The following is a 16,556-nucleotide window of genomic DNA, read 5'->3' as shown; positions in this document are numbered from 1 at the left end:
AGGAAAGCTGTCGAGTTCATCCTTTTTTGTTATTTTTTACAGTGTAGAGCAGGAAGGCTTGAGCTGAAAAAGTGAAAGTAAAAGTAAAAACTTGTGGAAACTGCTGACACACACACACACACACACACACACACACAGACTTATATATATTTCAGATTCAGCCCTGTCCTCGTCTCCTGTGTCCTCCTTCGTCCAAAGATGCTGCACAGTTTAAAGCCCAGTGATCCACAGGCTGGAGGCTTCTGCTTCGAGAACAGCCGCAGGTGAGAAAAACACTGTCTGCGGATGAAGTCGTGTGACTCTCACAAGGTCTTTTTTGTTTTTTTAAACATTTACTGTTGACCTTCAGAGTGAGAAGGTTCTCTGGAGAGTGTTATTTTAGTCTTAGATCTGATGCTCAGTCATATTTCCCCCCCCCCCAGGAACACTGTGCTGGAGTCCGGCCTGTCAGAACTCGGCTTCAAAGCTCCCAACGCCAGAAAAACAGGCACCACCATCGCTGGGATTGTTTTCAAGGCGAGTCTCTCTGCTGTGGAGGACACGATGGACGACATGTGAGGGTTGCTTTGACTCATCTCTGTGCTCCTCTTCCCTCAGGATGGAGTCATCCTGGGAGCAGACACCAGGGCCACAGACGACATGGTGGTGGTCGACAAGAACTGCCTGAAGATTCACTACATCGCCCCGAGGATCTAGTGAGTAGAAGACGAGAGACACCGTCCGCACTCGGGGTGTCCTCGCAAAAACAGTGGCTTAACACATTTTAGCCAAGCTTATAAGCAGGGCCGTTTCTAGCTGTTTGAGGGCCCCATGCGAGATACTATTTGGGGGCCCCTATTTTTTTCAAACTCGAGGTAGATATTCCTAACTTTTTCCGATTACCCGACAAACACTTACATGCTTTGCAAATATATGCATAATGAATGCATCCAATACATGCAAATAAAGACAGGTACTTTTAATTCTCAAAAATTTTATAAAATATGAGTCTGAGCTTGCAGTTTGGGGGCCCCCTGGTGGCTGTGGGGCCCTACGCAGCTGCATATAGCAAGAAACGGCTCCGCTTATTAGGGATCTACGGTGGCCTTCACATACCAGAAAGGATGTCAACACTCTTTTATTTCTCTACATCAGTGGTTGTCAAACATTTTATACCAAGCACCACCTAAAGAGGTAGGAAAATATTGAGCACTTGAAATAACACTGTTAATATTTTGACAAGTGGCAGATTTATTCCCAATAAGATAATTTACTCCCTCATCATCATCATCCTCCTCCTCTTCCTCACTCGTTCTTCACACACTGATATAATGGAATTAGATTATATAGATGAGATAAAGCGAGAGATAAGGTGACTGTAATTATTATTATTATTATTATCTTGCTGTTGTCAAACAGGGTTAGGGTTAACTAACCCTGTTTGTCAGGGTCCTGTATGAGGTTACATTCACGACTAACCTATAAAAAGAAGAGGCTCATAGTGACATAATAATGTTTATATGTTATATATATATATATAATAAATAAAGTGTGTTCAGCCTTGTTGATGAAGTTCTGCCGTTGTCTCGTTCTGTAGCTGCTGCGGCGCCGGCGTGGCGGCGGACGCCGACGTCACCACGCAGATCATGTCGTCCAACGTGGAACTGCACATGCTCAACACCGGGCGGCCGCCCCTCATCGCCATGGTGATCCGACAGCTGAAGCAGATGCTGTTCAGGTTAGTTTTTTTTTTTAATGTTTAATCTGTGACGCTAACAAACAAACAAACAGACAAACAGAAGTGTTTGCGTGGTTCCTCAGGTACCAGGGCAACATCGGAGCGTCTCTGATCGTCGGAGGCATCGACGTGACCGGACCTCAGCTGTACAGCGTTTTCCCACACGGCTCCTATGACAAGCTGCCTTTCCTCGCCTTAGGTACGAGTCTGTGCGATCACTTCACTCTTCACTGATTCAGGATCAAGCTGTAAAAAAAAAATAATGACTCTGTTGGTGTTTTTATTGTCTCTGGTTCCAGGTTCTGGAGCTGCTGCTGCTATCTCTGTGTTGGAGGACAGATTCAAAGCAAACCTGGAGGTGAGTCTGACTCTCTGCTTTCAAAACATCCATTAAAATCATAATTTCTACTGCTTTATCCACCACGTGAGTGTCTGAGCTGACATACAGAGACCTACAGAGAAGAAAGAAGTCTCTCTCGCTCTCTCTCTTTCAGCTCGAGGAGGCGAAGAAGCTCGTACGAGACGCCATCACCGCAGGGATTTTCTGCGACCTGGGCTCCGGCAGCAACGTGGACTTGTGTGTCATCACCGCGGCCGGAGTGGAGCATCTGCGAAGCTACGACACGCCCGGGGTCAAGGGGAAACGGTGAGCTTCCGTACACATCCACACACACCTGAGAAGTGGACAGTGAGACCTGATGCTATAAGACCTTAAAACTCTTCTTTATGACATAAAATGTCTGCTCAATTGTATTCTTTTGTTTTTCAGGGAGGGCCAGTACCGGTACAAACCCGGCACCACAGCCGTTCTGACCAAAACCGTGACCCCGCTCTGTCTGGACGTGGTGGAACAGTCTGTTCAGGTCATGGACACAGAGTGACCGACGACAAAGGGGATAAAAATCCAGTCCATGCATCGTAATAATATGAATAATTAGGAAAAAATTGTGGTTTAATGTTGTAGTTTTGTAATAAAGGCTCTTGTTTATTAAATTATTCGGGTCTGCAGATTATTTGTTGATCAATCACAGCACATGAGGGGACACCAGTGTGATTGACAGCTGGTATCGTCTTAAAAAACTTATATTACATTACTGTAATATAATGAGGAAAGGCTTGCTCTTAATATCTGTTTGTATTTATTTTTATTTACAAAAAACTAAAAACTATGATATATAATTTAGTAACCTGTGCTTTTATTTTGGTAGTTGAATCCTAGCCGGAAGTTTACATTATCAACGTTAGCTTGATACAAAAAATGTAAACTATAAAGACCAGTGTGATACGTGAATTTGGCTACCGCAAAAATTACCTGCTGTGTCGATGAATGTGTTATCTGTAAAACATTAGCCAACAAAAACGTGGCCACGTTGAGGTTTTATGACGTTTGTCTTTATGCGTGTTTTATTCTGAAGGGTCGAGACCGGATGTATCGCGGATGTCGGCGCTAATTGCGCTAGCAGAGCAACGAGAATCAGAAAAATATACATTCTGTGGAGCGAAATTCAAAATTCTAAAAGTCGGTTATTGTAATTAAAACTTGAATTACAATAACCACCACCTACAATATCTACGAGCATTAATTGACAAGGTAAGACCAAAAAAATAACCTGTTTTCTTATTAGCTGCTCGGCTAATTTTTGCTAACGCTAAATTGCTAACACACGATTTTGTGGAAACATTTATATATATATTTTAAATGTATTTATTTAACAGTAATTAGAGGGGTTAGAATATGTAATATACAGAGAAATGTTAACTTTCTCTTCCCGCCCGTGTTGTTTTATGTTAAACTTATTCAAACAGCGCATGCTCAAGATGGCGCCCGCGAAGAATCTACGTATGTGATGATTTCTGACATAAATCACTGATATTTTTGAGTATGTGATCCCGCATTTTAAATAAATATTGATAAAGCATAGCAAGGATAATATCCACTAACAAATGTGTTATGTAGTCTATTTATAATCCACAAATATGAGTAAATTACATAGAAAATGTAGTACTAATTTCATAAATAAAAATAAAATGACTTCTAATTGATCAAAAAATTGCTCAGGAATTGACATAAGCAACATGAACATATCGAAACACTAATCATTATATTGTTCCTTGGCTAATTTGCCTGATTTTTTTATAGAGTTTAAAGTGTTTTTATGTCATAATTCAGCATGCAGACCAGCGGTGCAGCGTCACAAGAACCAACCATGAACCAGAGCGTGACGTCACAGGCAGAGGAAAGTGAAGAGGATGAGCATTTCAAGTTAGCGGTGAATCTCTGTCTGGAGAGGTTCGGCTCCAGTGACCAGAGAGGTATCTTCATCTGTATATATACATGGACATTGTCCACAGTGAAGATAAACCCTTGTTGATGTAATTAATGCTGCTTTTCTGCCCAAACAGAGGTGGATTTTCCCTCCTGCTTCAGCGGCACTGAGCGGGCGTACATTCATCGAACGGCTCAGTCTCTGGGATACGTTTCGAAGAGCAAGGAGTAAGTTTTACAATTTATTCATTGACAAATTCATGATAATCCCTTTTGGGTTTGTGGTTCAAGAGAGAAACATTTCTCTCTTCCGTACTTTTTCAGGAAAGGACCGAAACACCTCATCGTCTGGAAGAGGGAGAGCGGAGACAAGACTTCCACTGCCCTCCCCATCTCCCAGAAGTCTTTACAGTTCATCCAGTCTTTCTTTCAGAGGTTTCCCACCAGGCATAAGGAAGACATGGACATCCAGTTCAATACTGAAAGTGGCACATATCTGCCTGTACAGACTGGTGAGTGTCCGTTACCTGACTAATTTAAATATGTGGTGGCCTAATCCCACAAAGATTTGCTGTTTCGTGTAATATTCTTAGGGCCAATTCCTATCTTAACCCTCAAGCTCAACCCTTAATCTTAACTAACCCTCAAAACCAAGTGTTGAGGGTTATTTTGTTACTTAGAAATGAGACACCCCTTAAATGCAGATACGTCTTCAGACTGTAGGGGGCAGAATAAAGCGAAAGCTACGTCCAGTCTGTCAACTCCAAAAAAAAGAAGAAGAAGAACGCATTTACGTCACGATTATTTATTACGATCCGTTTGTCAGTCAAGTTATTAGGTTGTCAGTTAGTTATAAGATGATACTCATACAAATACCACAACCACGGACATATTCAGCTGACAGTTACCACACACCACGGCTTATTGAAAAGTAAACCATAGCAAACGATCGCGTGTGCGCACCGGCCGACTATTGACAAAAGATCGTAAAAAATAAAAATAAATGTTACGCAACAATGACGTCAGTAATCCATAATATGGGCCTAAACTAAGATAATACAATGGTTTTCATCATTTTTATATCTCTATTAACAAAGAAAATACTTAATTTGTAGCATACTCGTTTCGCTGCTTTCGGCGCCATCTTTCTTATGTCAAAACACGCAATGAGGGTTAAGCAAGGAATTGGAATTCACCCTTACTCTCTTCTCTCAGACAACAGTCGAGACAAATTCAGACCAACCGGATTCTTACACGGCAGCCATCCCTTGGTGCCCAATAAGAGGAATCCGTCGGCACTGGACAGTTTTCGATGCTCGCTGCCAGTTCACGGATATCAGGAGGAGATCGTTCAGCTCGTCAGAACTAACAGGGTGGTGATGGTGGTGGGAGAGACCGGCTCCGGGAAAACCACACAGGTGAGCCCAGGAAAACTAGAGGCTGGTTCAGAGAGAATCGTAGTTGATAAAACAAGACGATTAAAAACCCACAGATCCCACAGTTCCTGCTGGACGATTGCCACGTTAGACGTGAGGCCTGCAGGATCTTCTGCACTCAGCCCAGACGCCTGGCGGTTATTTCCCTGGCTGAGAGAGTGGCAGCAGAGCGGGGAGAGAGCGTGGGCCAGACTGTGGGCTATCACATCAGACTGGAGAACAGGTCAGACACCGGCAGTAGCAACAGTATTTAGACACTTGATTCTGTCCTTGATTTAATGGCGTCTTTAAAGCGACTTGCACCCGTTGCATTTGCAAATCTCAGGATTTCTCCCAAGACACTGCTGACCTTTTGCACCCACGGCGTGTTACTGAGAACTCTGATGACGGGAGATTCCAGCCTGAAAACTGTCACGCACGTCGTCATGGTGAGCATCAAATCAACAAATACACTTCACTTCACTTATTACTCGTCCAGTTTGGCATCTGTTTTTCACTCACTTTTTAAACAACAAAAACAGGACGATGTGGACGAGCGTGACGGTCTCACCGACGTCCTGCTCACAAAGATGCGGAGTATTCTTCAGCAGATCCCCACGCTGAAGCTGATCCTGTCCAGTGCAGCTCTGAACGTAGACCTGTTCCATCAGTACTTTGGCTCCTGCCCCGTTATTCACAGTAAGTCCCTTTAGTCCATATTAGCACCAACTAGCTTAGCTTCCAGGGTTCCTACGCAGCATGGAAAAGTATGGAATTTAATTAGAGTAATTTCCAGGTCTGGAAAGTATGGAAAAATGTTTGTGTTGTTTCCAGACTATTATCTCACTTTCTAAATTAAAATAAAATACATATATACGCAATATACCTTACCTGTAGATGATATGAGACCAATCAAGCTGGCTGTAGAATGGTGTCGAGTTTCCATGGTTAGTGTTACTGCATGCAATTCTCATTTGTTTATTATTTTCCAAACGTGTCGTCGAGCAAGCCACCTTTTGTCGGCCGCGAGTGAATGATTTCAAAACCATTTATTTACATAATAGGCATCTAACAATTGGTGTTCAGATGTTTAATATTGACTTAAAATCATCAGAGAAGTCTGGAAAAGTATGGAATTTTGAAATGGAAAATGTGTAGGAACTTTTTTTGTCAGCTAATGATGAATATGCGAACTCCCACTGTAAAAAAAAAAAAGAAAAAAAGATAATCATTAATTATTAATAATATATGTGTATATGTGTGTATTGCTTTAGTCAAAGGGAGACAGTTTGAAGTGCAGGAACTGTTTTTGGAGGACGTTCTGAAGCTCACAGGCTTCAACATTCAAGACAAGGACGAGACATCGAGAAGTATGAGGCCTTTTTAAAAAAACAAAATAAGTATAACGAGTCGGACTGACCAAACAGATTAAGAAACTGGTGTGTGTGTGTGTTTGTGTGTGTGTGTGACGTGGTCTGGTCTGGTTGTCAGAGGAGAAGCAGCAGACGTGTCTGACTGAGTGGTGTAAAGCAGCAGAGAAACAGAGGAGCCCAGAGTCTGTGCCAGAGTTCCTCCAGGACGGCAGTCCACTGGACAGAGAGGACAGCGGCGTCATCACCAGGCAGGTAAACAACAACACACTCACAGATAACAGATACAGTCAAGCTGCAATAACAGAATTCTCCTTAAGTCGGTCTTCAATTCCTGTTTTACTTTACAAAGTTTTTCAGTAAATAAGCTGAAAATGTGAAGTGAAGGTGAACTTGATTCAGTCAGGGTGTGACTTGTGTGTCACAGACGGAGAGCGACTCAGAGCAGCTGGAGCAGGAGATGGACTTGTGCATCTCCAACAGCTTCTTCAGTGAAGACTTGGATTCTTTCAATCGGCTGTTTGACCTCATCCTCTACAGAAATGTGCACGGTACGAAGGTTTGGATATTGTGGTTAAACCTCCGCTGGATGACGAAGAACTTTGCTGTATATGAATGTGATATATTAGCAGAATCAGAAGATGGGTCCTCTAACAGTCCTTGTTCTTGTACTGTAGTGGACTACTCACACAGTGAGATGGGGGCCACGCCTCTGATGGTGGCCGCCAGTCGGGGACTCGTCATGCAGATGGAGCAGCTGCTCATCATGGGAGCTGACATCGCCATTAAGGCCACTAATGGATGGTACGGTGTCAGACTTGTTCGTTTGTTTTCCTGTCGTTGTGAGTAGAGGTGGAGGAAAGCTTTAAAATGTCGTCTTGTTCCAGGACGGCTTTAGACTTTGCCAGAAGCTGCCAACATCCAGATGCAGTGGATCTCCTGCAGGCCTCGTTGTAAGTTTACAGTTTTGTTTCTTATTCTGTGTCATTACATGTTTATTTAGAAGCTCCTATATCCTCTGTCTGTCTTTTCCAGTAATTTAAATGGAATTGGTCCTTTGAGAAAGAAGTCAAGTCTCAAATTGACGTAACCCACATGACATTAGTTTCAAAGAGTCCTGTAAAAGAACAACACATCATTTTAAGAAGGTTTCCATTTGTAACTAGGTCTAATTATCCTCCAAAAAAGTGAATTTATTTTGCTTCATTATTACATACATTAAAGTGAACCAGAAATGTGAAGTTTGTGTCACTTCTCCTCACCGTCCTACACCAAAGTCCATACAGAAAAAGAGTGTTTTTAGCTTACAGGGACATAGAGGCTGCTGGTCGACCATGGCCTCTAATAATTAAGTTCAAATGTGTTATTTTGTGGCTTCCATGTTTGAAATCCTTTATTCAGATTTATTCCAATCACACAAACTCACCTTAATGTGACAGCAGGAGACAGCAGCTCCTGTGTGAGCTCCACTGAGCTAAAAAAGCTGATTAGCCATACGCTCTTAGAAATAAGGGTTCCAAAAGGGTTCTTCTACAAGGGCTGAGGTTCTACCTGGAACCATTTGCTCCTGAAAAACCCTTTCCTTTTCCTGAATAAAAGGGTTCCAGGTGGAACCTTTATAAAAAAGTTGTACCTGGAGCCAAAATGGGTTCTCCTATGAGGACAAGCCGAAGAACCGTATATGGTTCTACTTAGCACTTTTATTTCTAAGAGTGTATGGACTTTGGTGTAGTACAGAGCGTATGTGAACGTGTCTGCTCCTGTGCAGTCCTCTGAGAGAGTTGAGCGTACTGGAAGAAGAGTGTGAACACTCAGAGCTGAGCAGTGAAGAGCAGGAGCTGGACCTCATCGTGGATCTCCTCCACTACATCTGCTCCACCACCCGTGACGGTGAGAAGAAGAGACACACAACCACATCATCATCAACATGTGCATAACAGTGTATGGACCATTAATCTGGATTACAACTTGTGTGTGTGTGTGTGTGTATGTGTGTGTCTTCAGGGTCTGTGCTGATCTTCGTGGCAGATTACTCTCACATTGTGTCTTTAAAGTACCGCATCCAGCGTGAAGACCAAAGATTTGTCACCATTGCTGAGAGGTAACACGAGTAAAACTGTACATGAAAACTGTTTGTGCTGGATGTGTTTCTGACATAAGTGTGTGTGTGTGTGTGTGTTTCAGGTTCCATATGTTCTCTGTATACTCAGACTCACAGACTCTGGATCAGAAAACAGTGATGGATGCTTCTCCACCTGGAGTCAGGAAGATTGTGAGTCTGAATCTTAAAATTAGGACTTTAAACGAAGCCTTTGTCGAAGCCTTTCTCGCCACATCAATGCTGCCTCATACCGCTGCTGCTGCTGCTGCTGCTGCTGCTGCTGCTGCTGCTGCTGCTGCTGCTGATGCTGCTGCTGCTGCTGCTGGCAGAGCTTTGTCACCTCCACCTAAATCCTAAAGAGCGGAGCCATCAATGCTAAGTCTAATAATGTCCTGTTTCTCTTTGAATTAAACTCAAACCGGTCATTTCTTCCCCCTCTCAGATTCTCTCCACTAACATCGCTGAGACCAGCCTCACCATCAGCGACGTGATGTTTGTCATCGATTCAGGAAAAGTCAAAGAGGTCGAGTCACTGCTGATGAGTTATTGTTATTAATGTGAGGCAACAAATAATAAGGAAATAACGAGTGTGTCTTTATTCCTGTTGGTAGACGTCCTTTGACAGCGTCAGTCATGTGTCCGTGCTGAAGACGGTTTGGATTTCCAAAGCCAGCGCTCTGCAGAGGAAGGGAAGGTAAAACCTAAACAACACAAACATAGATTTTCTTTTTACCTGATGATAAATATGAATAATGGTGTCTATATTGTGTGTGTGATGTGTTGTCAGAGCTGGACGCAGCAGACCAGGGATCTGCTTCCACCTCTTCAGTCGCCACAGGTTAAACAACATGGTGGATTTCAAGGTTCCACACCTGCTGCAGATGCCACTGCAGGTGGAGACTCACACACACAATCCTATGTTTCTTTTCTATGATAAAAGACTAATTCTGTTAAAAAAATACCCCAGTAATATTAACTGATTAAATAAAAGTGTAACATAAAAATAAAAACAGTTACTATATTCAAATTCAAAATACAGAGGTCATTTAGGTTTCGTTTTCTGACGTAACTGGCAACCCGTGGTTGCTCGGCAGCTGAGACTCTACTGACTGCAATGATTGGTAGACGGCGGTAGGTGGCGCCACATGCTAAAAACATGGTTTCAAAACATAAACATGTTTTGCAGTCTGCAAAAGATTTTATTTAATGCAAATATTTTGTCTGTACTGTTGTTGTTGGTGAGTTCAGTTTGTTATATGAACATTATTCCTGAGTCTCTGTGACATATTAGGAGGATTTTATGGCCAGTTGATTTAGATTTATTACATAATGCACCTTTAACCCTTAGGTCTGAGCACTAATCGACCCACAGCATGATTTCATTGAAGTTTCATGATTTGTCGGTGCTTTATTACTCATTTTCTTCTAAATGTGAACATAAGTTACAAAACTGACATCATGTTTTAATGGAGAAGAACTGAAACTAGTGACTAAGACCTTTAACCCCTCAAGAAAAACACTTGATAGATGTTATAATTAAATAGAAAAGTAGACATTTATTTCCCCATAGCCTTCCATTGAAACTGAGTTCTTTTTGCCACTGGAAAAAGGAGGAAATTGAATGGCTACTAGACATTCGGTGGCATTATGAGCCACATTTTATTCAATAGATATAGGTTTTAAAAAGATAAATAAGGTACTAAATGTGATGTTTACAATATTTGTGTTTCAGTGGCAGTTTAGTTATATTATTCAGTTTACAGCTGAAACATTCAATGTGGAGAACCTCTTCTTATAGGTTTCACAGATTGTACAAATATTTGCTTTGAATCAATGGTACAAGTGTAAAAGTGTGTCATGTTGTGTGTTTAGGGATTGTGTCTCCAGACCAAGCTGCTGGTTCCCTCTTCCTGTCCAGTGTCTGACTTCCTGTCCAAGGCTCCACAGCCTCCTCCTGCAGACGCCGTCACCAAAACTGTGCACAGGCTGAAGGTACGAGCACGATGAAAAAACAGACAGAAAAATCAAATCGGGAATTGTTTCTGTTTTTTTTCTACAAATACTTTTCTCCTCAGGCGATCGACGCCATGGACCAGGATGAAGACCTGACGTATTTGGGCTGCTACCTGGCCGACATATCCATCGAGCCTCACCTGGGGAAGATGGTGCTGAGCTCCGTCGCGCTCAAGTGTCTGGACCCCGTGCTGACCATCGTGTGCGCGCTGGCCTACCGCGACCCCTTCGTCCTCCCCGAGCAGGGCCGCGAGAAGAGCGCCGCTCTGCAGTGTCGCAAACGCTTCTCGTCGTGCAGCCTCAGCGACCACATGGCTCTGCTCCGAGCCTTCCAGGTGGGTGGAGTTCATGGCATGAAATCATTTGAAGTCATTTTGGATCATTTCCAGGGCAGTTTTATCAAATGTTGGGAAATAAAAGTTTCTTTTATCAGGGCACAGACAGGTTATCCAAGCCTCGATAAAATAAAAACAATATACAGATCACTGAAGTAGGTAATTCACTATGGTGGGCGAACCATTAAAATGTGTCCTTTTTCAACGCTTTGCAATACTTAACTTTATATATTTATGGTGGCATTATAAAAAGTCCCTCATGTGAATTCCAGACATTTAATCTGCATTTTTCCCGGAGCACCTGCTTATTTCTGACGCCGGTAGAGTGCCATGGAACCTGAGCTTCATGGTGTGCATGGGAAGTGGTGGATTCTAGGTGTGTTGTAAAGGGGATCCTCAAAACCTGGACAGGACCCGGGACTTACAAAATCAATCAAATGAGGCCCAGTGTAGAGGTTTTGTAACTAAAAGAAAAACCCAGAGCTGTTATTGTCAAAAAAAAAGTCACGGCGTGTTGTTTCCGCCATGTTTTTCCGCTGAAGGCCTGGCAGAGAGCTCGCCGTGAAGGAGGTGAGAAATCCTTCTGTGAGAAGAACTTCCTGTCCCAGTCCACCATGGAGATGATATTTGACCTGAGGGTGCAGCTGCTGGGACAGCTCCGTGCTATCGGTCAGTTTCTCTTTTCATTTCATTCACAAGTGTGTGTGTGTGTGAGAGAGAGTGTTAAGTTTGTCATGTCATGTCATTATCAAAACTGTGAAGCTGCAGCCAAGAAAAACTCTTACTTTTAAAGGTGCCATATGTAAGAATGTGGCCAAAAACTTCAAATTCACAGTCAAATTCAAAATACGGAGGTCTTTTAGGTTTCGTTTTCTGACGTAACTGGCAACCCGTGGTTGCTCGCCAGCTGAGACTCTACTGACTACAATGATTGGTAGACGACGGTAGGTGGCGCCACATGCCAAAACATGATTTCAAAACATAAACATGATTTGCAGTCTGCAAAAGATTATTTTTAAATGCAAATATTTTGTCTGTACTGTTGTTGTTGGTGAGTTAAGTTTGTTATATAAACATTATTCCTGAGTCTCTGTGACATATTAGGAGGATTTTATGGCCAGTTGATTTAGATTTATTACATAATGCACCTTTAACCTCGACGTGTCCACGAAAACCTTCAAAAGTGAATTCTTCTGCTCTTAAAAAACCCCGCTCATTCAGCAGTTTTAAGGGATAACTGCTCCTGCTCTGCTGCTGTATACACACAAACACTCCCTCAGTCACGGCTGATTGTTTTGCTTGTCAGCTCCATTTCAAATGAAGGACGCAGCAAACTGATAATGTTCACACAAATCCCTGAAAGTTATGCATTGCAGCTTTAAGACGCAGCGTGAAAGGTCGCGTTTGTTCCCCAGGATTCGTGCGCCCTCGTGGAAGCAGCAACATCCACGAACTGAACCAGAACTCTGAGAACTGGGCGGTGGTGAAGGCAGCTCTGGTGGCCGGCACGTACCCAAACATGGTCCATATCGACCAGGACGCCTCGGCGTCCTCCAGCACGGACAGGAAGGTCCACTTCCATCCCACGTCTGTGCTCAACCAGTTCAGAGAGGTGAGAAAACACAACCGTCGACTGTGATTGGCTCGCACACACACACACACACACACACGTATGAACATTTAGTCCTTGTTGTTGGCTCTTCAGATCAACTCAGTGAAATCCGGCGAGGTCTTTCCCACCAACTGGCTCATTTACGATGAGATGTGTCGAGGAAAAAGAAAAGCCACCGTCCGCTGCTGCTCCCTGGTGACGCCCATCACCGTGGCCGTATTTGCAGGCCGTGCCATGTTACCCGGTTCTCCTGTGCTGGAATATTCTGTACCCAGAGCAGCTGGATCCTCTCGTTCAGAGCGTCGGCATGACGACAGCGACAGCGACAGCGACACAGAGGACATGGCTGAGATGAGCGTGGACAAGTGGCTCAGCTTCCACTGTGCCCCCGAGGTGAGGGAGGGCTCGTTACAACCAATCCGAGTCATGTGATGATTTTTAAATGAACTTGTTTGTGTTTTGTGTCGCGTTCAGGCTGCGGGACTCGTGTTCAAGATGAAGCAGATGTGGCAAAGCTTGTTCGTCAAGAGGATCCGCTGGCCTTCAAAGGTGTACACTCAAAGAGAGGAGACCATCCTACAGATCCTGGTGTCTGTATGTAAATCACAGTCTTTTTATTTGTCGTTGTGGATGATATTCCGGTAAAATTCGGGCACAGATTAAAGAATTGGGTCATGAATTAGAAACAAAATGGGTATTTTTTAATTTCAAGCCTTCCTCATGATCTTTAGAGCTGTCATTTTGTCTCAAATGTGAGTATTTGTTTGAATTTAGGTGAGGAAGTTCAACTTAAAAGATCCATGATGGTTTGAAAAACAGATTTTAGTCGCTGAACGTGCGGCCTACTCGTGTGGCTTTTAGGCAGCTTTTTCTCACAGGAAACCACTTCTCAGTCTCCCTGAGGTGAAACTAGACAATGGATTTCAATCACCAAAGTCGTACAACAACACATTTGAACTTTTAGTGACGCAGCAGTGGCTCGACAACATCTGAAAACCATGATAAATCGCAGATTTCCTCTGTGCAGAAATTTTCAAAATGTTGCCTTTGACTGTGACTTTTGTCCCTCAGGTGCTGACAGAAGAGGAGCGGGTCAGCGGCCTGCAGCAGCCCACGGGGATCGGACAGCGGCCCTGGCCCATGACATTAGGAGATTTGTCTCTGACTCCCGTGAACAGCAGCAGCAGCAGCAGCTCCACCCCTGACAGGTGTCGTCACCACGGGTTCTCTGATAGCTCATGCTAGATTAACATCAACACGATCCAGAGCCTTTAGCATTTAGAGCATGGGTGTCAAACTCTGGCCCGCGGGCCAAATTTGGCCCGCCGTGTAATTTCATTTGGCCCTTGAGGCAATATCAAATTAACATTAGAGCTGGCCCGCCGTTATTATTATACACTTACCTATGTGAGCAACTTTTCTCCTCAATGAAGATGACGAAAACGTCTCACAGGATACGTCTGACTGATGAACACCTTCGTTCGATAATGAAGGTTGCCTCAGCTCAAAGCCTGAACCCCGACATTAATGAACTAGCATCCAAGAAAAGATGCCAGGTATCTGGCTTGGGCACATGAGATTAGATCCGTGTGTCGCAAACTGAGCAGTAAAAAGGCCTGAATGGTTGATTTATTCATTGTTATTTTATTTTCAAATTTATTAGCTTGTGGAAAAAGTTAATGTTGATATTTACGTCAGAAGGCTGCAAATAGAAAAGAGGCATTCAATGTTTTATTTAAATTTTATTTAATATGCCATTGATGTTTTTTCGTTTGTTTTTTGAAAGTTGATTTTGCACTATTAGGTTATATAAGCGTTGCTTGTTCCATATTCAGTGTTAAAGCAAATCAGTGTAGCAAACTGAACAATAATTAACGTTTTATTCATGCACTTTCTCTTGCTACTTCAAGGCTTGAATGTTTGATTCATTCATTATTGTTATTATATTTTCAAATTTATTATTAGCCTGTGGAAAAAGTTTATTTTGATATTTACCTCAGAAGGCTGCAAATAGAAAAGAGGCATTCAATTTTTATCCATCCATTATCTACCGCTTATCCTGCATTTGATATGCCATTGATATTTTTTAATTATTATTATTATTATTTGAAACTCGATTTTGCATGTCACTATAAAGTTATATAAGCCTTGCTTGTTCAATATTCAATGCAAAACTTGTTTGGGTCCCTATTAAAAGGTTAATTTGGTCAACCTTGGCCCGCGGCTTTGTTCAGTTTTAAATTTTGGCCCACTCTGTATTTGAGTTTGACATCCCTGCTTTAGAGCTCTCTCTGTCTCCCACAATCCATCCATGAATGTAGATTTGTGTTCAGGGCTGTGAGGCGTAAAGGTTTGGCTCCCTCTGCTGGTGTGAGCTGGTGCTTGACTTCATTCATTCATTCTTTCATTCATTCCCTTCCGTGTCACACAGGAGTCCAGCAGCCTCAAGTCTGGTCCAGAGGAGAACCCTCAGCAGAGACGACGCCTCGCTGCCCACGCGTCGACTCTCTGACGACCTCTGGACGTCCTGCTCTCTGACCTCCAGCGCTCCCTGCACCTCAGAGAAGGTATTCCCTTTTTATTTTAGTCACTTTTCAGAGTCCAAAGTGCTTTCCAGATTAAATTAAAAGCCCACACTTCCATATATATATAAATATATGCAAATAATATGGAATTATAGAAGGTACTTGAGGTCATAATTGTTGGGAAGCTTTCAGGAAAACACCTTTAGTGTCTTCGATGTACTACAGAAGTTGCTCACTGGAGCTTTAAGTGATTATTCACTGATTCAAACACACTAATGGTTGATATAGATTTAATTTATGCCTATAATCTGTCACAAATGTAACACGCTGATCTGAACAACGAGTGGACTTTCCCTCAGGCTCTGACAGAAGACGAGCAGCAGCCAACAGGAATCATCCCCTGGACCCTGTGATGACCCCCGCAGAGATTATCTGCCAGCAGAGGGCGGAGCTGAGCCGCTGTGCTCCGTCGTCCTCCTGTCAGGTCTGAAGTCTTCTGAGAACAAGGACTTCAACAGTTCAACTCATTATCAGGTTACGCTCTCTGTTAAACAGCAGCAGCTCCAGTTGTTACAGTGTAATCTGTGCAGAATCGGACAGATTATTACACATACAGTGACACAAACGGCCATTTTACGTTAAAAAAAGAGCATAAACAGGCCAAATTTATCGACTACACGGTGACACTATGTCATGACCCACTTGTTCAGTCTGAATCAGTGCAAAGACACGGTGTTTGCTCTCACCTGATGTCGAGATTCACGTTTTAAACTGTTCTGTTCAGACACGTTCGTGTCGTCTCTCGTTGTAGGCGTTGTTGAGCGTCTGTGATTCTGCTGCACAAACACCGGCGCTTGTTTTTTTTGTTTGTTCAGCGGTAAAGTTTGGACTGTTGGGAGTTCGTCGACACACCGGCTCTTGTGTGTGATTGTGTTGATGATGATGATGATGATGATGATGATGATCAGACACAAATAAATGTCACCCTGAAAACAGCCACGCGTCAAAACGGTGTCCTCTGGAGACGAGTCATTGTCTGCTTTGTATGTGTGAACACACCAAAGGTGAGCTGAATTAAAAACAGCCTTTAAATGAGTGATTTAATCAGTCAGACGATGGGTGATCCATCAAAGAGGACAGTGGATAAACACGTGATTAAGTCACGCTAATCAAGTCAAACCTTGAAACAGAACGACTCCTGC

At 43.0% G+C, this 16,556-nt stretch overlaps 2 protein-coding genes across 2 annotated transcripts; both read left to right on the top strand.

Moving 5' to 3' along the window:
* The first annotated feature begins 141 nt into the window (after positions 1-141).
* On the top strand, positions 142-2,694 carry psmb10 (proteasome 20S subunit beta 10). Its single transcript, XM_083900326.1, has 8 exons — positions 142-263; positions 423-516; positions 598-695; positions 1,577-1,717; positions 1,801-1,916; positions 2,017-2,075; positions 2,212-2,363; positions 2,487-2,694. The coding sequence occupies exons 1-8, from the start codon at positions 199-201 to the stop codon at positions 2,596-2,598; spliced, it is 837 nt and encodes a 278-aa protein (XP_083756452.1). The 5' UTR covers positions 142-198; the 3' UTR covers positions 2,599-2,694.
* Positions 2,695-3,888: 1,194 nt separating this feature from the next.
* ythdc2 (YTH domain containing 2) lies at positions 3,889-15,767 on the top strand (the record flags this gene model as incomplete). Its single annotated transcript, XM_083909874.1, has 27 exons — positions 3,889-4,030; positions 4,121-4,211; positions 4,308-4,495; positions 5,199-5,401; positions 5,476-5,642; positions 5,745-5,847; positions 5,941-6,097; positions 6,673-6,768; positions 6,890-7,023; positions 7,196-7,319; positions 7,446-7,572; positions 7,656-7,721; positions 8,537-8,658; positions 8,773-8,869; positions 8,953-9,040; positions 9,312-9,392; positions 9,481-9,563; positions 9,657-9,762; positions 10,742-10,861; positions 10,945-11,217; positions 11,760-11,886; positions 12,633-12,829; positions 12,923-13,222; positions 13,304-13,423; positions 13,901-14,037; positions 15,261-15,396; positions 15,714-15,767. 27 exons carry the CDS (start codon positions 3,889-3,891, stop codon positions 15,765-15,767), a joined length of 3,639 nt encoding a protein of 1,212 aa, XP_083766000.1.
* Between the last annotated feature and the right edge of the window lie 789 nt (positions 15,768-16,556).

This window comes from Microchirus variegatus (genome assembly GCF_963457635.1).
Source record: "Microchirus variegatus genome assembly, chromosome: 1".
Taxonomy (NCBI): domain Eukaryota; kingdom Metazoa; phylum Chordata; class Actinopteri; order Pleuronectiformes; family Soleidae; genus Microchirus; species Microchirus variegatus.
This window is presented reverse-complemented; position numbering and strand designations above follow the sequence as displayed.

Coding starts and splice junctions, on each gene's coding strand:
- psmb10 (XM_083900326.1), top strand. CDS start 199: ATGCTGCACAGTTTAAAGCCCAGTGATCCACAGGCTGGAGGCTTCTGC. Junction 264..422: donor TGCTTCGAGAACAGCCGCAG/GTGAGAAAAACA, acceptor CCCCCCCCCCAG/GAACACTGTGCTGGAGTCCG. Junction 2,076..2,211: donor GATTCAAAGCAAACCTGGAG/GTGAGTCTGACT, acceptor TCTCTCTTTCAG/CTCGAGGAGGCGAAGAAGCT.